We start from the raw sequence: 26,059 nt of genomic DNA on the forward strand, positions 1-26,059 counted from the left end.
ATTTTATTTTACAGATATGACCACGCATTGTCTTCCTTTTCAAAGATGTGGAATGAATTCTTCGATGGATCTTCGATGGATCTTCTTCAATAGCAAACCAAGAAACTTTCCTATCGTTAGACTGCAATACTTACTACGAAGTAGGAGTGTTTTGGAGCCATCGTAGAACTTCTTAAATCGTGAGTTAAAATTTAAAGTCCCTCCAGTGCTCAATCATGTCGAGGATGAAAGGTCCTAATCGGCACGAGATACTGGTTGTAATTATTTACATAAATTATTGATGAGCACATGAATAATTCTTCTTTAAAATTCTTCTTTAAAATTCTTCTTTTAAATTCTTCTTTTGAAATTACTCATTAAAATTGTATATTCTATTGTTTATTATATTAGTTCAGGGTAGGGTTTTCTTGTATCATCGATTAAATTCATTGAATTAACAGTGCAATTAATCAATGCACTTTCTTTCACATTTCTACGTGTGGTTTGATTTTTATAATAATAATTGTATGCGCTTTAAACGTTCCCGAAATGCCTGTAAGAGAAAGCGTAAGGTGCTCATAGCGTGTCGCGACGAGGTTGACCGAAGATAGCCGAATAGTAGCGAAGCGTCACGAGAGAGGCAACAGGCGGTCCGTTTCGAACGGTCGCGCATGTATTGCTCAAGGTGGCTGTAGTCTGCCGTTGGCATTCATTGTGCGTGGATCGTGTTTTGCTGTATTTCTCATGAATACTGTCTCTTGCATTTTCATTTTAGTGCAGTTTCTCATTTGTGTTTACATACATATTTATGCACATATACATAGATATACACATATTTTTTTATTATTCTGACGTTAATACATACTAAGTAAAAGAAAAAAAAAAGAAATATTACTCGAGGAAAATGCTGCATTAACTTGTTTTTCCTTCCACAGTAGTTAGGTTTTATATTTTCCTTTGAACGTTCACTGAAAAAGAATAAAAATAAGAGAAAGGATATAAGAAAGAAAAATATGAGAATTAGTATCGATCAGAAAAGGTGACTGAACGAATCGTGAGGGAAAAAGAAAAAAAAAAAAGAGTTTTTATCGTGCGTGCGTATTGTGCGTGTTTTTATGTGTGTGGTGTGTGTATGTGTGTTTGTTTCAACGGAATAAGTGAGAGAGAGGAGTAAAGTACTCTCTCGACCGTTGTTTAAAATCTTCGTGTAAACAGCCGCACAGCTTTGGAATAGTTCTCTTCCTTCTTTTTTCTCTTCGTTTCTTAGTCGCGTATTTGTCGTCAAACACGCGGTACCACCATCATTTAGAAAGAAATACCGACGAGGAAGAGAGGATCGAATACCATAGGTAGTATAGTATCTCTGATATTCTTTACTGCTAGCAAGCAGGCAAGCAAGCAACGTGTACCGGCTTGTTGCATCAACGACTTTCGAGAGAAAGGTTTCGTTTGCGCGAAAACTGTTTGTTCGTTTATCCGTTCGTTTATGTGACGTTACCGTCGACAAATAAGAAAAATAAGAAAAATAAGAAGAGAGAATTAAAGAGAAGTGGCAAAGAAGAAAGGAGCAGTCACTGCTCTAAAAGAAATAAGAAGAAGAAAGAGACGAGCGTGGGAAGGAAGAATAAGATTTTCATCGTCTCGATCTTGGAAGTTCGTGTCACGGGTCACGTGATTGCCGCGTAAATTTGAAAAAACATGTAAACTAGTTCAAGCCCGCCAATTCTTTTTCCGAATCTTTTTCTCGTCGCGATATTTTGATCATTATTTAAACGTGATAATAGATAATATTTAATATTGATAATTCTATAATAACACAAACGAACGATGTCGATCTGCAAAAAGATGGCGAAGGAATTCTATATGAAAGTTTTCATCTTTGCGTTCTTACTCCCGGTACTTTGCGGTGGAAACGAGTTGAAGGAGTACTGTTCCACGCACAGGTTCGACAATCTACAAGGTGGCTTGAGATTCACTAAGGAGGTCATCAGTACTGAATACACTAACGTAGGACGCTTCAAATCTCTTCATTGTTGTCTACGTGGATATAGAAGCATAGAATGGTGAGACTAATTACAATAATCACATTTATTTTATTTTTAATGTTTTACGTATGCATTTGATATTACTCTTTTCGTTGGAATTACATTTTTCTATCTAATGATAATGGTTAAATTGATATTTGTCGAAAGGGGAAAGAAAACATTCGTTGGAAAATATTATTTTATTTATTACACACGTATTTAGATAATTGTATCGGTAATGATGACAGTGACCTAATTCAAAGAATTACAAAAAAATAAAATAAAATAAAATAAAAATAAAATAGTATAGTTTTATATAGTTAATATTTTTGTAATTATTTGACTTACATTAGTCTTTTGTCATGATGTGTCATAATACTATTCTTCTTTAGTTAGAACGTCTTACGAATTTCATTCACATGCTTCGTCGCTCGCGTTTCGTTTATAATAGAAGTACTCTTCTTTCTAGCCCTTTGTGAGGGTTATATATCTTCGTCTTTTTCTCGTTTGCCAAAGCGACTAAACGTGATTCGTTTCGGTGGATTTCGACTTTTCGTCGGAACTATTCGTAACAACGAGACGAGTGAGATGGAATAAGAAAGAAAGGGATTATAGAGAAGAAAGAGAGAGAATGAGACATCTCTCTGATTTCTTAGAACTTTAAACCTTTGATATTAAATTTTCGTCTTTACTTTTGCTGCTAAACTTCGTTCGTTCTTTTTGAACACAAGTACCGAGTAATTAGAAAACTTATTTCGAAAAAGAAAAAGACGACAAAATAAAAATACAAGAAGTTGTTAGAAGTTATAAGAAAGAAAATCACATGATTATTGTGATATTACTTAAAATGATATACATATATATGATATATAGGAAAAAAGTATTGACACAATTCTACATTAAATTGCACCCTGTAAATTTCTAAAATATTGGTTTTTTTTTTTTTTATTTTATTTTATTTTTTTGTTAACTATATTTCTCGTGTCAAAAATGTGAGTATATCGTAAGCAGTTGAAACTATAGAGATTAAATCGATATAGAATAAAAACCAGTAATAAAAATTGAATAATTCTCTCTTTATTTTTAGTTGAAAGAAAACTTTTTAATTATTAAAAGTAGTTTTTTTTTATTGTATTTTATTTGATTTTTATCATACACAATCCTTCCATATGATTTACAATATTAATTTTTATATTTTATATCTAAGAGATATATTTTACAAAACAAGATTAAATAAAAAATCGTACTTTTTACAGATCTACATCTTACTAAAAAATAGTAAATACAGTGGCTAATTAAAATATTTGCCAAGACTAAATTTCCTTTCGTATATTTGTAAAAAAATACGATTCTAGTGGCTAATTAAAATATTTGCTAAGACTAAATTTCCTTTCGTATATTTGTAAAAAATACGATTCTTTTTTTAATTTATTTTCTTTTTTATAGATATATTTCTCAAGACAAAAATGTAAATCTATTCTAAGTAATTTAATGTAAGATTATTAAATTGCTATAGAATAAGAAACATAATTAAAATAGCACAAAAGCTATTAATTTTTAGTTGATAATAATTACGAACCATTAAAAGGAATATTTTTTTCTTTAATCTTTATCATACATCAATGTAATCCTTCCATGGCTTATAATAAATTTGAACATTTTCGTCTTGAAAAAAAAAAAAAGAAAAAAGAAAAAAAAACAAGATTAAATAAGGAATGATACTTTGTGCAGATTTACAAAGGACGTTAAGAGGGAGAATTTGAGTTTGTATTAATACTACTTTTGTTCACCCTGAGAGAGAGAGCACGGTATATATATTTCTTAAAGAGGATATTTTAAGTTTCTTGGAAAAATGTGAAAGAGAGGGAGAGAGAAAGAAGAAAAAGAAGGTGAGGAACGAAAGATGACGAATCATCTTGTTTTCGTTTGCTATGGATCGTCCCTGAGAAACGTTTCTATGGTAGAATTATTCTTCCGAGGGAAAGGTTCGTGCGAAAAGTGGTACGACGGCTTATCGTCGTCGTCGTCGTCGTCATCGTCGTAGGATGCTCTCGTTCTTCAAATTTTATTCCCTCGCGATCGTGCCAAACGGTATTATGATGCGCCAGCGAGCGACGTCGATCGACCGATCATCTTTCTGGAATTTCACAATATTTTTCTCGACTCTTTACTTCCTTCCTTCCTTCCTTCATTTTGGTTCTTTCACAGAGGTTCTCAAACACTTCTCCGAATAATTTCTGTTTATTTCATTCATCTATTACATCATTTTTACACACACACACACACACACACACACACACACACACACACACACACACACACACACATTTTTACAATCACATTTAGTAATTGTTTTTTTTTTAATTCAATATAATATATTAGATATAATAGATTTCTTCAGATAATTTTCATTATTCATTCTTTTTTCTTTTTTTATTTATTTATTATATTTATAGTATATCATAATGTAAATATTTATATTTTTGTTGTTATTTACTTGTATGTTGTATTATTTTTTTATGTTAATTTTATGTTTTTAACAAAAGGAAGGAAGATATTAAAAAAATTTTCTCTTTTTTATTCTTTTTTTATTTATTATATATATTTATTTAAATATTTAAATATTTATATTTAGTAATAATAATTGAAAAGAAAAAGATTGTATTGAAAATAATGATTTCACAAAATTCTTCACATATTTATTTAACTGTATTGGTATGATTTTTTCTTCCTTTTTTTTTTTTCTTTTTCATAAGGTTTTCCAAATCCCCTTTGTAATTCCCCATGTTGGTATATTCCTTAGTGAGTCACAAGTTGTCGACTATTTGGACGACGTACGGCTTGTAATCCTCTCTGTTTCTCTTTCCCCGTGGTCGCCACTTCCGCGAAACGTGATAATTATCTCCTGGTCTCGTAAACTTAACGATCGGCAAGGAAGTCTTTGTTTCTCTGCCCCGCCACGTTCTTAGAATTGAAGAAACATTTTTCTTCATCTTGGAGAAAGGAGAAAGAGAAAAGTGAAAGGAATAAAAAAAGGAAAATATATGTTAATCTAAATGATTTCCCATATAATATGTTCGATGATGATTCTCTCGATACCTTCCTTTTGTTCGAAGATTGTAGAAAAGAGATTTTGATAAAAGATATCTAATCGTAACAAGACATATTGTGGATGAAGAAAAGAAAAAAAAGGAAAAATATGAGAGATTATATCTCTCCTTTGACAACGACAGCAAAGACCCGTGCGACCAACGCAATTTTCAGTCAATTCATGGTAAAGGTGAAAAGAGAAAAGGTTTAAAGGGACAGGTCAGAGATACATAGAAGAGGGAAGGTTTAGGGTTTGTCAAAGAATCACTGTAGGGGGTCTAAAAAGAAGTTCGGTAAAATACTTTTCTAAAAGAAATTCTGCGAAAGATCAAAAAAGGTATGGAACAAAAAAATGATGAAAGAAAAAAGTAGAAATACGAGCAAGGAAGTTAAGCTTCAGAAATTCTCTATTCCATCGAAGTTTAGCCGAAAGCAAGCCGAGAAAAAACCTGAATGAGCCCGAATAGGGTCGAGCCAATGAAAAGAGAGTTAGAGAGAGAGAGATAGGCAGATTTGTAAGGTTTTGAATTTTTAAGGTATTCCTACACAAAACAAAAACACTGCTAGTACCTATTAAGGGTTTTTATTATTCGAACAAAAGAAAGATTTTAGGATGCCTATTGTAAGTGCCTAATGGCGTACAAAATTCCAGGTGTCAAACGTTTTGTTTGTCAGGAGTGTGTATTCATCAGAGCTGAGAACATACTCCGAGACTTGAGCTATTTCTTTTTAACTTTCCTTTTTGTATTTACGAAAATCCCAAATGGTGGCGGCGTTGAATAAGAAAAAGAAGAAGAGTAGAGGAAGTTATGCTTGATTCTTTATTTCTTGACGAGCAGAAAACGGCCCACACACCTGTTACTTCTCTATCGAACGTGACCCTCTATCTTTCTTTCTCTTCATGCGAATATACAGAGTGTCTCGTTTAATATCAATCATAACGCATTAGAATATGATCGACAAAATGTAGGAGTAACGTTGAAAGTGTGATAATATTTCATTATTTGTATTAAATATAAATTACTTATGTTTCTTTTTATTAAAAATATAATAATAATTATTTATTATACACTTATATTATTAATGTATTAAAGCTAAACTATTTCTTTTATGATAATGTAGTTGATTAAAACTTTTTTGTAGGATAATGGTAGATCTTTTTTCCTCATCTCTTAGAATACTTTGTCTTCTATTCTGTTTACCACGGCTTGTTACCCGCCTTAACGCGAATTCTCAAGATTTTTCTCTCTTTTTGATATGAGATAAAGATAGAGATATTTGTTTGTAGTGTATTACTTTTACACGTGTGGTAACTCATGAAAATGTACGAGATATATAAAGAAATGTTTTTTAAAAATTTCATTTTCATATAATTATTTTCATTTCTTTATCGTCAAACTGTAATTTTTAATTCGTACTGTTTTTACATCAAACTTGATCAATAGAAGTAAATCTCCTCCCTTTTTTATTTAATTTTTACTAAATATTTCATCTTCATTAAAACCTTTCAACTAGGACCTACTCCTTTTACGTTTTTATCGGCCCTTCAACGTTACGTAAAGTATTAAAAACAAAAAAAAAAGGAAAAGAAATTATACGAACATTTTTTTCTGAGTTTTACGTAATGGTTCAGAAGTTAAAGGAGGAAGGGGAGGAAAGGTAAAAAAAAAGAAAATGAAAGAACAATTTTAACGTCGCGAACAGAAGAAAATGGCGGCGGCGGTGGTATGGTATGATAGTAGTAATAGTAATAGTAGTAGTAGTAGTAGTAGTAGTAGTAATAGTAATAGTAATAGTAGTAGTAGTAATAGAAGAAGTGATAGTGGTAAAGTCCGGGCTGGGATAAGGGTAGTAGGGAGTAGAATGGGGGATAAACTTGCGAGCGAGATTAACTACTTTTTTCCGTTTAAAAAAGCACCTACTAAAAGCCAAGTTGCTGACGTGTAGGGGTGAACCGGAGAAGGGTGGGGATGGAAATGAGGATGGGGTTGAACTAGACTGGAATGCTAAGTAAACTATTTAGCCGTTTTTTCGTTGTTAAAATACGTATCCCAAGAAGTCCGTAACGAGAAAGAAAGAAAGAAAGAAAGAAAGAAAGTAGAAGAGAGAAAAAAAGGTCCTTTCGATGGTCCAGTGCATACGATGAAAAGCCTTGAGAATAGGGTGGAAAGGAGGAGCAGAAGGTTAAAAGTAAAAAAAAAAGTTTTTTTTTCTTTTACACCGGCTCTCGAGTCTCGTTAATTTATTAGCCACATTTTTAAAGTAATTGAATGAAGGTACTTTGTTAATTGGCCGAATTGTGTTTTCCGAAGAAACTAATAGAAATCTTTGACAAAAAATAATAGATTACACGTGGAAACTTTTGTCGGAGTGATGAATTTTTAAATACGTGTAAATCAATTGATTTACTTATCTAGTTTATTCGAATATATAATAATTAAGTTGTTATACATAGAAGAAAGAGACATTAAAACAATCGTGAAATATTTCAGATAAGGAAATACCTCGTTGAGTCACTCTGTGTGCAAGTATAAATTTACATTCGGTGCAAATTATATACCTTATATTTATTTTTTAACAATAGTCCAGCAGTAGAAATAAAATAACGAATAAATAAATATACACAGATAAATAAATAAAACGATAAAAAAAAATTCCTCAGATAGAAAAATACTGAGTTGAATTATCATTACAAAAAAATTACTCATATTCGATGCAATTAGATACTTTTAAAAATTATTATTTTGATGATTTCCAAGATAAGCATTTCTCTTTTTTCTTCTTCTCTCTTTTTTTTTTTTTTTCTTATAAATTCGAAACGTAAAGTAAAGACAGGTAGGAGAAAAAAAAATCAAAAAGATAAAGATGAAAGATTGAAACAGTACGTAAGTAACGATGTATCATTGCTGATCTTTCTCCGCACGCACAGTTGAATACAACGACGGGATATCGGTTTTGCCTCGGAATAGAAATTACTTCGCGTAATGACACACGATCGTTTCCTGCGGCCGGCGTTCAGGCACGCATAAAATCATCCACATGCGTGCGCGTACAAACACACACACACACGCACACACACACACACGTACAAATTCAATGCACGTTATGCACAACGGATACGAGCCACGTAATGTTCCTTTCCCATTTCGACTTTCTTTCTTTCGTACGCGATGATAATGATTATAATGACGAGACAACGACGAATACGACGACGAAGATGCAGACGGGGCCGATGATAATGATTAAGATGATATAAGGATGCATGGTTGATACTTCGACAATTCTAAGAATACAAGAGAATTCCAAGGATAAATGCACGCAGAACTTTCATATCTTTTAACGTCTCTGAGTTTTTTTTTTTTTTTAATTTTTATTTTAATTTATGTTTCGTTCCATTAGACTTACTAAACATATATAAATATACGTATTGAGTATGTAATTAATATATATATATTAACAAAGAATAGTAATGTATATAAATATAATATATAAAGGTATATTTGATTGCAACAACAAAATTTAACTTATACGTGTTTTATCCAATAGAAACATATCTATTTATATACATATGAACTGAAAGACTATATATATATACAGAAATAAACATAAATAAAGAGAGAAAAAGAGAGACAGAGAGAGAGACAAAAAAAAAAGGTCGTGTTGAGTATTTTGAAAAATCATATTAAATATTACATCGAAAAAACATATCTTTCCGTTGGGTTATCGATATTTCGAAATTAATTATTTTTACCTTCCTTTCTCTTTCTACATCTTCTTATTTTATTCCCCTTTTTTAATTTTTTTTTGTTGATCATTTTATCACATATGATAGACTCTCTTATTATCAAGGATAATGATCCTGGCGTGTCGAATGCTAGAGAAAACGAATAGGTAACTCATTTCTGCACGTGTATGTGTGTCTCCGTGTGAAGACACTATGTTATGTGGTACAATACATATAGCACAGCAGCACTATAGTATACTAAAACATCAGTTGCGTTGACTTCAGCGAGGACGTGGTTTCGAAACGGCAGCGGAAGCCTGTAATCGTTTCGCGGAAAGTTGTTTCCTAGTTTCCAGAGCGTCTCCGTGAGAGACATAGCTCACGTATACGGATTATTTTTCATATAAGAGATAGATGATTTCACGTTTATGTGTATTATGTATACCTTTAGAAATATTAAATGAAAATGGACACAGGCAGAAGTAGATAAAGAATCACTTGCAAAGTACTAGAACTAGTTTTATTTTATTATTTTCTGTGCACGCATCATTTAAACATGTTTCCTTATATTATTTATAATAATTATTTCAAATATTTTTTATTTTTTGTGTGAAATAATAACATATATTTATATAAACTCTTTGCCATTTATTAAATATATTTTATTATGAGATATTGTATCGGATAGACTGGAAAGTTCGTGGCAACTTTTTTAATGTTCCAAATTGATTCACACGAAACATTCGAACTTGGTGTTTTCGATTTTGGAATGTAGACAAACAATTTGTTAAAAAATTTAAATCTTTTATTTCCTTTTTTTTTGTTTGTCCTATTTTATGCATTATTATACTTCCTTCTCTTTCTTCTTTTTTCTCCGAACTCCTCGAGTGCGCGCGGTTGCACGTTGGTGGTGTGTATATGTAAGGGACTAAGGGTCTCGGGACGAGCAGATAATGACAAGCTTGAGGATGAGAACTGTAATTTGACGTATGCGAACGGACGTTATTCTTCATCTCTGTCTCTGTTCGTATCCCTTTTCGAAAATTTCATTCCTTCTTTTATCTATACATCTTCTTCTTCCTTTGCGGGTAGTTATGTGTTGTGTCGTTCGTCGTTCACTTCGTCCACCGGTGTGGTGAAGTATAGTAATTCGTACAAATGGGACGACCCACCAAGATTTGTTTCAAATATATACCTCCCTGTCCTGTTTCGTAGAATTTCACTTTGTTTTCTTTCTTTCTTTCCTTTTGTCTTTTCATTCCTTCTTCGTGTGATTGTTGCATGCTATTTCACCGGGTTAGTAATTGATTTCGCGTCAGAATTAATCTGATGAAAGTACAACTTTTTGGTTTCTTGTTTTTTTAACTTTCTGAAGTAAAATAGCTTGGTAATTGATCGACTAAACGTTTATTTATTTTAAATGCGCAACGGTAAAAAATTGTTTGAAACTAAACAACTGTTTTTACATATAATCGCTGCTTAGTTATCGGTAAATTCTGAAAATTCACTAACCGTAAGCGTTCTGTTTATAGATAAGGATTGAAAATGAAAATTATTATAACTGTCGCCGTAGATGAATGCAAAGGGTTAAATTTGTTATTTGGAGATTGTAAATCAAGCGTGTCCTTATTCGTGGCTGTGAATTTAAATATAATTTTAAATAAATTATATACATTAAAAATATTTTTAATAGTATAAGGTAGTATAATATATAAAATATGAAATATAATTTATTATATTATTATAACATATTTTTTTCTCTTTATTACAATAAAAAGAAAATATTATTAATCGATCACCCTAGATAACTTTTTTCTATTTCTCGATCTTTCGATCTTTTATTATTAACTTTCGCTATACTACATGAATACACTCGTACGTGGATAACATAGAAATGCGATTGAATTTAAGAAAAGTATGTATAAGAATCATGCTTCACGTAAGTCCAAAAATAAAATAGAAAAAAGCTCTCGGATGGTGTGCTTGCTGACGTGCTCGAAAACTCCTGGTGTTATCATTCATGTAAATTCTTCCGGTTCGAAAATACACGTGTTTTGCATATACATGCATAGTACGTAAATACGTGTGTGTTTTCGTACATGCATATATACTACGACGTACGTTTTTCTTTTATTTAAAATTGTGTTTTTTTCCAGATGAAACAAAAATAGAAAAATAGTGAAGGGTGGGTGGATGATGAGAGAGGGAGAGAAAGAAAGAATAGATCCTCCCAACGTTAGAAAAAGTCGAATCTCGTATTGTACAGCTTTTGCCCGCACAGAAAGTTTTCTCGACCGCTTACGTGGCCAGTTGATTCTCTTTTCCTTCTGTTTTATACTTTCTTCTTCTTTCTTTCTTTCTTTCTTACTTACTTTTAGAAACTGAATCGAGCCTTTTTCATTCAAGTTTTCATCTTTTTATTTTCTGTTCATTCGTCCATTTGTTCGTTCAAGTAGCGAGCTTTGCTTACCAAGATTTTTGTCTCGTTAAAGATTAATCTAGAAAATTTTTATACAAATATTTCGGATTTTTGTATTAAATTAAATTTCGTACAAACAAATAACGCATTCGAGTTTTAATTATTCGAGTTTTATATTTTATCATCAAAGAGAAAAGGAGAGAAAGGCACAAATGGAAAGGGAATAAGATTTTAATTTAATATCGAATTCTTTCTAGAATTAATGAAATTAATAACAAATGAATATGTCTGTGGGTTTTTGTTGGGATATGGAATTTCGTTATATTTTTTATGATTGGAGATTTTTAAATCCTTTTTTTTTTAATTTTATTTCTTATAAAAATTCTACAGCACACTGCAAGTTATTCATACGACAAGTTATGTTCTCGTATATGTCAGCGATAAATTGTATAATTCAGTTAAACCGTGAAAACTCTAGGTTTTACTCAAATTGACTAGTCATTTTTGGAAAATCATATAAAGGAATTTGATTTTATACTAAAACTAGTAGCAGTCTTAGGAAATAACAAGGTTATATATGAATTCACAAGAGAGGCAAATTGTTAAGATATTGAGATTGAAATTTGATTAGTCTTTGAAGTGTGCATTTCCTTTTACAACAAGCTCGTAGTTATCTGTTCTTATCTTTTTCTGTACTTTGAAAAGCAATACTCTGATAGTCGTGCTGTTCTATCGGATCTAATCTACGGATCATTGTTTTCTTGTACGTTTTATACAATCGTAAGATTAACTCATTGTAATTTTTAAATAATCTTTGTATTAATATTATTATTATTATTATTAGAACGTTAGATAATTTTAAATATGCGTTGAAATAAATAAATGAAGCAAACATTCCGAATGAAAATATTTACTGACATATACATATGTAAGTACTTAGGTAGTACCGCGTGTTAACTATTAGTTGGGCTTACTTGGTGCACAAGCTCGAAAGACAAACTTCGAATTTGGAACACGGTTTGGATCAGAGACTCTACCGAGTTTCTCGGTAAAGACTGAACTCTGTACCGAGAATGTGCTACAGAATTTATAGAAATATTTACGCGTCCACGCTCGTCCCGGATTTTCCTGCGGATATGCAATTTCGCGTCCTCGTTACCAACTTAGAGAGAAAGAGAAAGATAGATAGACAGAGAAATAGAGACAGAAAAAGAGAGAGAGAGAGTGCGAGTGCGAGTGCATGTCGAATTCATAGCACAGATTCGTGGAAGCGTGTGCTGCAGTTCACTGCTTCGAATTTCATAGTGTATGATACCAACCGCTAGATCAACACGAACGCCCACGATTGTGATCTTCTAGAAAGAGAGGAAGACAAAGAAATGAAGTAACATGATGCCTTTTCTACAAGAGTGAGAGAGAGAGATGGGGTTAGAGAAAGAAATTATTTGTATTTTTTATATTTAAAATAATATATTACAAGTATTTATATTTTGTACGTGTACACACACACGCGCAAAGTATTGTTAAATATTAAATATAATAAAATAATATTTTGTGTATATATATATAAGATAATATAAAAGTAAATGAAGATATAAATAATAACAATATTTATTTTATAATCAGTGAGAATAATTAATCTTAAATTAACGGATAACTTTTGTCGAAGATTTCTAGAACTTTGTTTGATTTTAATTTAATAATACATACATATTCTCTCTTCCTCTCTCATTCTCTTATCTCGTTACGTAAAAAAAGGAAATAAATCTTTTATTTACTGAATTCTTTCGCATATTCTTATCATACTTTGAGATATTTCTTAGAAAAGTAATCATTGAAATAAGACATGAGATTTGTTTTGTTTCTATTTCCATATATACGAGTGTTGTACGGATTTTTGGGATAATGTGAATTTTTCGTTGGTTTTTTCTAACAAAATAAATAAATAAATAAAGAAAGAAAGAAATTAGTGCATATATTAGTGGGATCTAATTCACGTAACGAGTAAGAAAGTTCTTTCGGCACTAACCGATTCGTGGAAAAGTTATTTTCGACGGCGATCGATACAACGAGGAGAACGAGTTTAGCCTTATCGATGTGTATTTGGTAACCTTCGACGAGTATTATTAAACGCCTACGTAAGCTACGAGTAGATCGGCTGTCGTTACTTCTCAGTATGTATGTTTCTTTTGAAAACTTACTATTATAATATGTCAAATGTTATATGATTTTCCGAAGAAGTTCCTGATGATTAATACGACATTTCAAATATATAAATACATTTGTCTTCAAATCGTCACGAATTTCGAGTATCGCGTAATGTTCTTGCCGATTTTCAACGAAATTATTATGCATTTAATGAACATATTTATCTAATTATATTTATAAATTGGAAAGCATTTTGTAGAATATCTAATATATGTATATGTATATTGTTCGAAGTATCTCATTCGAGTAATCTTTTTTTAAGATACAAACAAATATCAATATATAAAGGATGGACATAATCTATATTATTTTATACACGTGGATAGGTTGAAAATAGTCTAACATAGGAATAATTTTATTTTTCAGACGAACACTTTTATATAAAAAAAAAATAAATAATAAAAGTTTCTTACGTTTTTTCGTTAAAATTCTAAAACCGTACAATCCTAACTGCATGCATAAAAGGCCATTGAAAAGGCCATAATTGATTTTTTAAAATCACATAGGAACTTTTGACCAATCCTAAGAAATTTTGGAAGAATTTTGGAATTGTATAATATACTGAAATTGTTTTTTATAGATTAAAATATAAAAAAGAAAGGTAAAAAAACAAATTTTTCAAGGACCAATCACAGCATTAAGCATTCTATTGTAATATTAATAGATCTATCTCAAGCGAAGAATTTTCCTATAATTATTTTCTACTTCTTACGCATCCTCCTTAGACCATCTGACGTAAGACTTTCAACATATCCTTCACGGTAATCACGTTAATCTATATGTTTACTTATAATACATTGAAGATGAAAGACACACAATATTATAATCTTATCGAATTAGTTATTCAAAGAAATTGTTATTTTTTCCACAAACTTTGAACTTTCCTTCCTTTTCATATTAAATTATCATTATACAAGATATTTTATCTCACTTCTGTTATTCGTAAGAATGACCTAAGTTCACAGTCCTATATTTATCTTAGTTATTTTTAAGGAAATATTTCAAAAATAATAATTATCTAATTGTAGGTCAGGGTTACACAAACTCTTTCCTTTGCGTGTCTTGCAGATTGAAAATTAATGACACAGAAAAAAAAGATCATCTGGTCGAAAAACAATAGGCGTATTTAAACATTGCGTTTATTAGGGCGAGGGGTGTTTGTGGGGTAGAGAACAAGTGGCTGGCAGTTAATTTTGGGTATGAAAAAAAAAAAAAAGAGGTAAATTCATGACTGGGCGTGCCGGACCGCACTTGAAGGCTTGCCAGGCCACAGGTTGAGTGTGGCTGTTCTAATGTATTCCTACGATGCGTATTTCACGATATCCTGACAGGGACTGCCCTTTCTTTATTCTCTTTTTCAGCACTGAAGTCCTTTTCTCTTCATAGTTCTTTTTTTTTTTGCGTTATTCATATTGCCGTCACAAGTTATACAAAATTAATGTGGCATTCAACGTAATAAGTTCACAATCGTTCATATCACTTTATTTAATGAGATAAAATGATGTTTTATTGTTTTTTTTATATTTTCAATTACATGAGAGAATTTTACGTATATGGAAAATTTACGTATATCTAATCAACTAATTGCTTTGATTACATAGTAAACATAAATAATTAGAGATAATTATACATTACTAAAACTTGCTTACGTAATGTTTAGTTTGTATATTTACATATATATATACAATATCGTTCAAAAGTATTTGACCATTCGGACAAAGTTATATTTGAAGATTTTGAAAAATCATTGCTTTAATTTAATCACAGATTTAGTATATTGATCTATATAATAATTATAAATGTTCGAATTATCTGTACGTCCATCTTTATTATCTATGAGTGCTTGGTAAATTTATGGAAATTTAGGAAATAATTTTTGTAATGGACATTTACAACAAAATTGTAAAACAATACGAAACAACACGCGTTTCAAGGATTGTAAAGAAAATGTGATTTATAGTTCTATTATATTATTATTCTCAAATTTGTGTTGATAAAAATTCTGAGTATAGAGAAAGATAATAAATAAAATGTGCTAAGAAAAAAAAATAAATAATAAAAATAGCTAGAATTTTGTGTTTGAATTGTGATTATAAATATAGATAGCCGAATTCTTTTGAACGGTAGTTTATACATACATGCATACATACGTGTAATTTTATACTTGTTCATGTTTTCAGTTGAAACTTCTTCGTAAAAGTTCTACGAAGAAATTAGAGATAGACTTATCTATGTAATCCCTCTCCTTACATCAGCGATTCGACGAACCCTCATAAACGAAACAAGAGTAATGACTTATACGTGTATTGTGTGTATGTGCATGTGTATGTGCATGTATGGATGCTCACGCTTGCGTGCTTATTTAGAGAAAATTATATTACATATATAATTTCATACATTTTTCAATATTTTAAAATATAATTATTAAATTGAAAATATAGATGTACATATATATACAGGATTAATCAGTATTTATGATATAATCTAGAGTTATTTTATTATTTTTTGGGTTTAAGGAAAAAATTCGTAGAGCAAAGTTACGCTATCGCTAAGATTGCGTCAGAGTTGCGTCAGTGCTGCTAATCCGTTAGGGGGAAGAATTTTTTTTCGAGGTCATCGGTATTCTTTTATACGGAACCCTGGAATTTCGTTTTTTATCAATTCATTCTGTCGTGCCTTTCTAAATAATAAAAATCCGGCTACGATATCTAAAAATAATTACTTCGTGAAGTACTTTGATAAAATGTGATTGATAGTTTATTATAATGTAAAATTGATTCATATATATGATAAAATTTTTATTATATCATATATTATATGATAATTCATTTGATCCAATATATTTAATTTCTTTTACTACCTCCCTACGATTTAAAAAAAAAGAAAAGAAGAAGGAAGGGAACAAAATTAATAATTATATCGCGTTGCTTATTAAGATTGTAGTCGTTATCCATGATTATTTTTCTTGATTTTTTTGTTTTCTTTTTTTTTTTTTTCTTTCCTTCCTATGTGACATCGAAGAAGAAACGAGATTAGAGTTACCGTTATTATGGCCTCAGCTTCTCGTGCGACGATGCGTCATCATTTGTTAATTATTTCGCGCGACGGACTCGTTCTACCAGCAGGTAGCACCGAACAGACGAACAGACGCTTGCTATATGAATATATGTAAATTTTCTAGTAACATAGGATAAAAGTTTATAATTAAAGTTTCGAATTAATATTTGACAAAATTAAATTTTATCGTGTGTCGCTTATTAAATGCATCGCAGTTACGTCAATCATTCAATATTCCTGCAGCGCACGTCACATTGTTCGAAAGCGTTGTGATAGACATTTAAAAGAATCGGGAAATTTGGTATTTAAATTATGTCATTTTATTTTTTTAATTTTCTTTTTTTTTTTAATTTTTTTATACTGGATACTTTTAAATTGTGAGTCAAGTTATCGCCTAATCCTTACATTCAATAATAATTAAATGTTCCGGCAATAATGTTTCGCAGAAGAATGTAGTAGTAGTAGTATACTAGTAGCAATACTAGTAGGGTAGCTTTTTATAATCACGTTTCAAGCTTCAATTAGTCGAGAAAGGTTTCTAATGGCTGGCTGTTCGCTTTTGTGTATAAGCAAAGAAAATGAAGTCAAGCTTAGATTCGTGGGAGGAAAGGTAATTCGACGATTAAATTATATCGTTCTTGCACGCGATCGTAATACTTAGAAGAAGAAGAAGAAGAAGAAGAAGGAAAAAAAAAATAGAAGAAAAAGAAAATGATGGACAATTTCGAAGAAAGTTTTTCACGTTTAGTTACTATTGTTCGATTTTATTACGTACTTTGCAATCAATTAGAATTTCTTTCGATAATTAATTTTCAAATATAACTTATCTATATAATATATAAGCATAATGTTAATTATCTTTTAGAATTATTCTATTCGTATACGAAATCGATTTTTATATATTGATTTTTTTCTTAATTAGGTTGAAATTTTTAGTAATTCTTTTTTTTCTTCCAGTAAAGTAATTAAATATATACATATATATTTATATAGAATATACTATGTAATTTGTTTCTTATCATCAATATAAAACAATACATATTTATCTATCATAATCTTTCTCCACAAAATGATGGATGTATTAAAAAAAAACAGAAGTTCTTTTCATTAATAACAAATTAGTTTTTTTGAGTAAAATAAAAATTAATAAAAAGCAAGCATCGAGTTGTTTTTATATATATATATATATATATATATATATATATATATATATATATAAACTATATAGTTAGTTAGTTATTTTCTTCAATGTTACCAACCGATTTTACTAGCGAGTATTTCAAGTTAGGGTAATAAGCTCGAGAAAAGCCTATACTCCCCCGTGATAATCCCTTCGAACGTATTAGGTCGTACGTTAGCTGTATATGTTGTTAAGGGCGAGAGAAAGAAGAGAACGGGGAGGAGGGAGGAGGAGGAGGATGAGAAGGTCGTGGTAGTGGAGGTGGTGGAAGACTTTCAGGAATGGTGGGGTTAAGTGCAAAGCGAACTTACGTGTACGTCGGCCGTAACTCGCTAAAATCCTCGAAACAAGAACGACGCTTTCGGAGAAGCCGATAATGTTCTCTATTTTTTTTCTGTCTCCTTTTTTTCGCTTTGCTTCTCTCTCTCTCTTTTTCTTTCTCTATCTATATATCTCTTTCTCTCTTATGTTTATGAAACACGTGACCATTTGTCTTCCAGAAAAAACCTATTTCATTTTTATATATTAAAGAGTTCGCTTCCTCATCGATTATTTTTTTGTCTATTATTTGGTATTTAATATTAACGATGAATTTTATTTAATATTAATAGGGTTTCTTTTTTTTTTTTTTCATTTTGGATAATACTCGAATCGAAGATATTTTTATTTTTTATCGATTAAATAGTTTAATCATTTATCGAATTTTCTGTTATTCAAGATCGACGATGGATTATATTTAAACGTATAAGTTTAAAATTACAGATTTTGTATGCATCGAGATGTTCATTTCGGAATACACTTGCATCAAAATGATTTCATTTATACTCATTGATTAGATGAACTATTCGTTTATGAATTTTGTGTGTTTGAATATTTTCTGATATTTAAGGTGTATGATTGATTGAAATGGATTTATCTAATTGTAAACGCGTTAGAAAGAAAAAAAAATATATTAAAATCATTGAAGTTGTTTATGTTCACTTTGGAATATAGGTAAATCTTAATATAGGTAGGTATTAAATGAAAATATTATGGAATAAAGAAAAATAGAGATGAAACCGTACATTCCCTAGACCATAGTTTTTTTTTCTTTTCATTTCCTTTTTTTCTTATTTATTTTTTTTTTTTTAACACACGCAATGAATTTCCATTTTCGATCCCGAACGCGAGGTAAAACGTCCATTCCACTTTTCCTCCCATTTCTCTTTGTTTCTTCTTCATTCAGGGGTTTTCTCTGCAACATCGTTTCTTACTTCCTTCTCTTCGTTATATTCTACCACAGTAAATGAAAAATAAATAATAAAGATATTCCTCAACGTTTTATAACAACGAACGACCTCTCGTTTTCATTTCGAAAGAATTTATTTGAATATAATTATATAGAGGGGGAAAAAAGAGTTTCACATTCATGTATAGTTTATTCTTCTTTATAATAATATTATATAGAATATAAAAAATATGTGAGATGAAAAATGTAATAAAAATAAATATTATTTTAAGATGAAAAAATATTTGATTATTTAATTATATTCAAATAATTTTAAATTTATATATCTATATGATTTATTATAATAAAATCAAATACAAAAATTAAAAATTATTTGATTTATTCTATTTTTATTATATTTATGTATTTATTATATCGTACTATATATTTGTTATACTGTAATATTAGATAAACCAAAGCTTCTTAAACTTTTCCACTTGGCGAGCTCCTTAACCCGAGCAAATATTTTTGCGACCCTCTAGGTATAGATTGTATCCTATCTTTTCTTTCACTATCATAAATCCACAGACATACTATACGTGCAATGTTAGCAAACTAATTTTTAATTAATTTTCGATCGTTGTACGTCCAGAAATTTGTTAGTTTTATTAAAATTTTGACGACCGCAATATTTATTCACGCGATCCACACTTCGAAAAGCTCCGAGATAAACTATATTCATGAATTTTTCATTCGCATATAAATATTGTATTGTTATTAAGAAAAATGATCAAATACCGATGATTAATTGTAAGTTGTAAAGTAAAGGCGAACTTTTAAAAAAGCATTTAATATTTTGGTTAAATCAAATATTTAGAAAATTACTGCTCAAATAATAGAACGTTAAATTCCCTTTTCTTCTTATTTTTAATTTGATTTTTCTTCTCTTTCTATTCTCGTCTCTTTACTTTTCATTCCACTCCAATTCTCTCAGTAATGGTTTCCTATGTACCTACTCGACGCGTTGATAATCGCATAGCATACTGCAAGCAATGATCATAACCATTCGGTCGAACCACTTGGAAAGCTTTTCTATTTTTGACAAGTCATTGCTATATTGCCGATATTGACTCTTCTGACCTGGAAAATTTCTATTTATTCTCTAATTGTAATTGAAGTTGGTTTAATCAAGCACCTTATTACGATCTGATTTTACTAGCTAAAATACAAAATTATAATTATTTGTATTCGTTATAAGATTTTTATCTCGTTTTAAATTGATTAATTTCTATAATTTATTTTAACCTTGTCATCGTGTCGTCGTTATCGTGTAGTCGTCGTCGTTATTTTTGTTATTATTATTATTATTATTCATTGTGAAGTTCCAATGGTCTTGAATTAATCGTATATTACGAGCTAAATTAATCAAGCGTTACAATGTAATTAACGAACTACGATATCTCGAAATCATTATTATAACTTTGTCAATATTTATTAGAACATTCTATTAAATTTGTAATTACGTATAATATTTGGTATGGATTTTAATAAACTCAATTTATTACAAATAAAACGTAAATAATATTAAAGAAAATGTTTAGTTTCTAATTATAGATGAATATATGAAAAGTAACGAATACATTAGCACAAGTACACGACGTACATTTATATTCATTATAAAATTGTCAAATATTATATAAAATGATTTGTTCATTTAAAATTTTATTAGTTATATAAATATGAAAATTCGCGTGCAGGTGAAACTGTTAAATTAAACATATGTCCCGTTATTTATGATATTTATAAAGTTTTATTAGTCATTGAAATGATAAGATTCGCGCAAAGAGGACATTCTGAAAGTACATAGATGTTGTCCTTCCCCGAATTCTTTATGATTCTGAGCCAAATAGGTTGTTTCGACGTTTCCACGAATGGTATATTTTAATATTAGAACATTAATCGTAGAGAAGGCAAGCTCGTGCGTCGTCGTATGACGTAATACCACGTATAGAATCTATAAATACTAGTTGCTGTTACGCATACACGTGCATATTTCAAGTAAATACATACATAGATATTGTGTAGAAGTGTACCTCTGTATTTTCACGCTCGCCTACTTACAAACAGATTTGTATAAATAGTGTGTAGCTTATAACACCGATTACGAAGCTTTGCGATGCTTCGAAGCGAATTACAGGTATGTGTAACGTACATATATATAAACACTACTATCTAAAGAGAGAGACAGAGATAGAGAGAGATAGAGAGAGAGAGAGAGAGAGAGAAACAAAGCCAATTCCATTCTCATCGTATTTTCATTTAAAGGAATCCTTTAGCCGTTGTAGGATCACTGTTAAATGAGGCTTAAATTAATCAAAGTTGACGTATCCCTGTTCAGTGATATTTATGTATGCATATATTTACTTATATAGAGATGTATGTATGCGAGTATGTATATATTTTCCTTTACTATTGTGTGTATGTAAAGATTAAATAAAAATATATATAATATATATCATGATTGATTGAAAACATTTGTGGTTGTATATAATGTATATAGATATAATATTAAAATAATAGAATGTATATATTATACAATCCTAATAGATAATAGAATCAAGTAGTAGATAGATATATTGAGAAATAGAGAGAAATGTAAAATTTGAAACGGTAGACCACAGGTATGTGCAAAGTTTAGGATGTTTGCAGGTACGTAGTTTCATACTCCCGACCATTCTGAGAATTTTCCGCACAGAGTGGATAGGTAAATGAAAGGGGCGAGAAGATGGTGAATGTGGGAGAGGAGGAGGAGAGGAGGAGAATAGGCGGTGGGGGAGAAGGGGGAGAAGGAGATGGAAGATGGGGTAGACGGGATCTAATCGAGATTAGACGAATACCGGCCGTATACTGAGTCCGTTCGGTGTTCATCGAAAATCCCATATTCACGGTCGCGGAACCGTGAAACTTCGACAAAGGGGAGGAAGAAGGAGAGAGAACTTTCAACTTCCTGACGGATCGTGGTGTCTTCAATTAGGTTGGCCTTTTGTGTAATTCTCGAAACTGAAACGTTTAAACTATCTATGTTTTATTACTTTGAGATGAGGAGTTCTAACTGTGGTAGAGATAAATTTAATAAATAAAAATCAAGACTATTTAGAAATTGGATAATAAGTAGGAAATTAAATAAGACAGTATAAAATTGAATTATAAATATTAATAAATAAATCATTTAATCAATATCACATATCATGGTTTTAATTACTCTTACGTATCACATCTTCCAAACGCAAGCAAGTATTACTAAACCCGATTATCAGATTTATACGATTCCTAAAGTCATTTACCGGGATATACCCAAAGGAAATTTTACCCAATTCACAGTATATTCCATCGTAATTAATCATAATTATATTTATTTTATATTTAAACGAAATATTATATATTATTATGTTTATGGACTTACTTAAATTTCATTTCAATTTTTAGTAAATGTTCAAAGTTAAGAAGTCAACGTCTATCTTCGTTAATAACGATAAAGTCCCAAATGATCGTAAAGCTTGAAGAAGTTAGGATTACGTCGAGTAAGAAGTTAGAAAATCGTCAAAGCATATACTCTTTCTCTCACTCTCTCTCTCTCACTCCTTCTAACAAGCTTTTAGAAGTTGTATAGTAGAGTACACGTGACCGATTTCGGTAACTTTTGCAATCGACAGACTATTGTCAGGAGACGAATACATGAGAAACTTTACAAATGAGATGATTGCCTCTTATTCACTTCAATACTTTTTAACTAAATCCTTCATCCTTTTAATCGTCATTTTCTCTCAATTTCTATTCTATTCGTAATTATGCACATTACTTAATTTCTCGGTAGTATATATCGGGTGATTTTTGGAATTTGCACCCAATGGGTGTATCGGTGCATGTATACAAATAATAAAGTAATACGAAGTTAGAGCGTTTTATACCATATGATTTTATCCTGTATCGGATTTTTTCTATTTTTATTTCAAAAAGATCATTAACCCGTTTCAGTTCTCGGAATTACCCTGTATAAAGTTATTCATTGGAGTTATGGCGATTATGCGAGTATGATCGTAAGTGGCTTAATTTAATTGTTGTTAGGATATTGCAAATTAAGCCGAAAAATGACAAATAAATTGTATATAATTTATTTATTTAATAATGATGTTAAGAAAGCTGTAGATATTACTGTTGAAAGGAGAGAAATAATGTTTTGGGAATCACAACATGCCACTAATAAATTTCGTTCAGTTGTTTTTACTTTTCGTGTCTAACTTTGATTTAAGCATCGATCTCGTTTTATTTTTTTTCACGAATATGTGTTTTCTAACCTTCGAGGTCATTTCTCTTCGTTGTTGGTGGACGTCAAAAGAGAGCCGTGGGACAGGTTCGAAATAACGTAAATCCGTAACTCGGCGTTCGATTCGCTTTTAAAATCGACGAGAAAGAAATGAGAAAAGAAAAAAGAGATGAACGATCGAACGAATTGGATTGATGAATAATGTCTATCAATCAATAATACTGAACACAATGTTTCGTTTATGTATACATATATGTTATTTTAATTAATAAATTTATGTAACGTTTAAAATATACAAGGTGTTCTGAAAACTGTGATACAACAATGAAAAGCTGTATCGGTAAAATCTCCACAACATATCATAACTTTTTGTGATACGGTTTCGTGCTTTTTATCTTATCTAGATTTAAAAAAAGTCGTATAATTTTGACTTTTCTTGGCATTTTTTAAATTTAACGGCATAATTTTTGCAATAGTCTCAGAAAGCACTTGAAGAAAAACAATTTTCATTTGCGTTAAAAGAACTAAAAAAAAAGAAATACATTTTAATGCCACGAAAAAGATAAATTCGTTGCACGCGATTACACGCTTATAAGCTTATCTATTTTAAATAATATTTTAGCATAATATGTAACGTATAATAAATTTGTGTTTAGACACAAGAAGATATGTAAAATTGTAAGATATGTAAAATTAGCGTGACGTTGCATTGAACGTGTCGATAACTTAATTTATAAATATTTTATAATACAATTTGATGTTAAAATGATTGTAAATTTGTTTGAAATTCGTTTGAAATTCGTTTGAAATTCGCGCTTATTTTTAATTGTGATCACATGGTATTAACTCGTAACACACTATGTGACATTGGCGGGAATTACGGTCGTTGATAGCGTGACCTGTCGCGTGCCGATTTATTCTTTCAGTACTTAACCACGTGAACTTTTACCGTCGGCACGTGTTCGTAGTTACGTTATAGATAACTTACGTATATAAAGGTCTTGTTAGTCGATTTTATGTACATACGTTTTACATATGTGCTATGTATTTATAACATCATTGAATTAGAGAAACATACTTCTAAATGTGGAATCTACTACTGAGGTTTTTATTTTACATTCTTTTATTAATTAATATCTCTTTTTTCTGAGAATAATTTAGATGAGGATAATCTAGATGTTGTAACATATGACGCGATCTTAATCCTGCAGTAGTATGATATCATTTATTTATTAATTTAAGCGTAATTTATATCTCAGGTAAAAATAAGAGCAAGAGTTACATAAATTAATATAGTGATAATTTATATGAATAATTTCATGGACGTAGGTATAATTAAAGAGGCATATATCATTGAGATTATTATCATAAATTTATACCTGTTTGTAATAATAATGATAATGGTTTATAATATTAACAGGTTAACATTATAATTCATAAATCATTGTTGGCCAATCAGTTAAATGGCCAATTAGTAATGTCGCAATTTTTAATATATTATAAAAAAAAATACTATTGTTATTTATTCATATATAAAAGATATAAATTACTTTTTCAATATAAAATTATTACTATAGGCTTCTAAAAAAGAATTAAAAAGAAAAAACAAGTCATATAAGATAACTGATTTGTCATATAGCATTATTTATATATTTTTAAATTATTCTAGATTATCCATCTTGTGTTCTTTTACCTTTTCTTTTTTTAATCATTTCTTTTGTACATCGGTCTAAGTTTTATTCTTTTAAATGTAAAGTTTTACGAAAGAAATCCGACGAGTTAGATGTCTAAATCATGATCTTGATACCATTACTACATTGTGATGAAACTTAGAAATCTGATTTTCTATCGGCTTTCATAAAATGGACTTTACATTTCTGTAGCTCGCATTAGTTAGCAACTTTGTGGGTAACTGTTCAAAACAAATACGACGGCTAACGTAATACAATATAAAATCTATCTCTATCTCTATTTATTCCGTTACTACTATTCATCTTTATATCTCTTTATTTCTCAAAGTAGTGACGTAGTTAGACTATGAAATTGTAAAAGCCCTAATCTAATAACAAATTATACTCGACGTTGCTAACTCATTGAATGAAGTATTCTCGAATTATACAATTTCAACGATATCATACTTTTTTCTTTTCTCTCTCTCTCTCCCTCTTTCTCTTTTTATTATTATTTTTATTATTATTTTACATTCGTTAGAAAGTGCCATTAATCATGAGAAATTTTAAATAATAACAACTCGAAGTCGCGAAACTATTGCGCATAGTTCCTCTTTCTTCTTTCGTTGAGAATATCCACGAAATCTGCTTTCATTTGGTACCGTACTGTCGTCATCCGTTGGAATTTCAAATTACTTTTCTTTATATCTATCTCTATTCATCTATCTTTATATCTATCCATCTCGGTTTTCGTTTTTTTCTTCTTTTATTCCTTTTTTCTTTTTTATTATCTAGCATACTACGAAAAATTCTCTCGTTTAATCAACAACGACACACACACACACACACACACACAATACTCGTAAACTTTTTCTTTCGCTAGTTTTACGTTCTTCATTTTCTTTTCAACCCGTTTATCAAGGAACAGGCTCTGTTATTTTTTTAAATAGTCTTTCTACGTCTTACAAAAACCTCGTTTTTACATACAATTTTAATCCATTACTTTTTTACTAATTAAATTATATCAAACAATTTGTAAGTCTTTTAATTTATCTTTTTATTAGGAGAAGAGAAGAATACTGCTGCTTATTTCTTCTTCCTTACATTGCATTTTTTTTTTTTTTTACTTATAATCTTGCGTTATGTCTCTCGAGAACGATGTAACTGGTCTCTCTCC

The 26,059-nt window shown here is 30.1% G+C and overlaps 1 protein-coding gene across 1 annotated transcript in view; it reads left to right on the forward strand.

Annotated features, from left to right (window-relative positions):
• Nucleotides 1-625: 625 nt before the first annotated feature.
• LOC122525074 overlaps nt 626-26,059 on the forward strand; it is a 155,520-nt gene continuing 130,086 nt past the window's right edge. Inside the window, exon 1 of the mRNA XM_043647652.1 lies at nt 626-2,042. Coding sequence (XP_043503587.1) covers nt 1,807-2,042 — 236 coding nt within the window. The 5' untranslated portion in view covers nt 626-1,806. The remainder of the gene's footprint in view (nt 2,043-26,059) is intronic.

The sequence above is a fragment of the Polistes fuscatus genome, unplaced genomic scaffold, assembly GCF_010416935.1.
Source record: "Polistes fuscatus isolate 324 unplaced genomic scaffold, CU_Pfus_HIC Scaffold8, whole genome shotgun sequence".
Classification (NCBI taxonomy): Eukaryota; Metazoa; Arthropoda; class Insecta; order Hymenoptera; family Vespidae; genus Polistes; species Polistes fuscatus.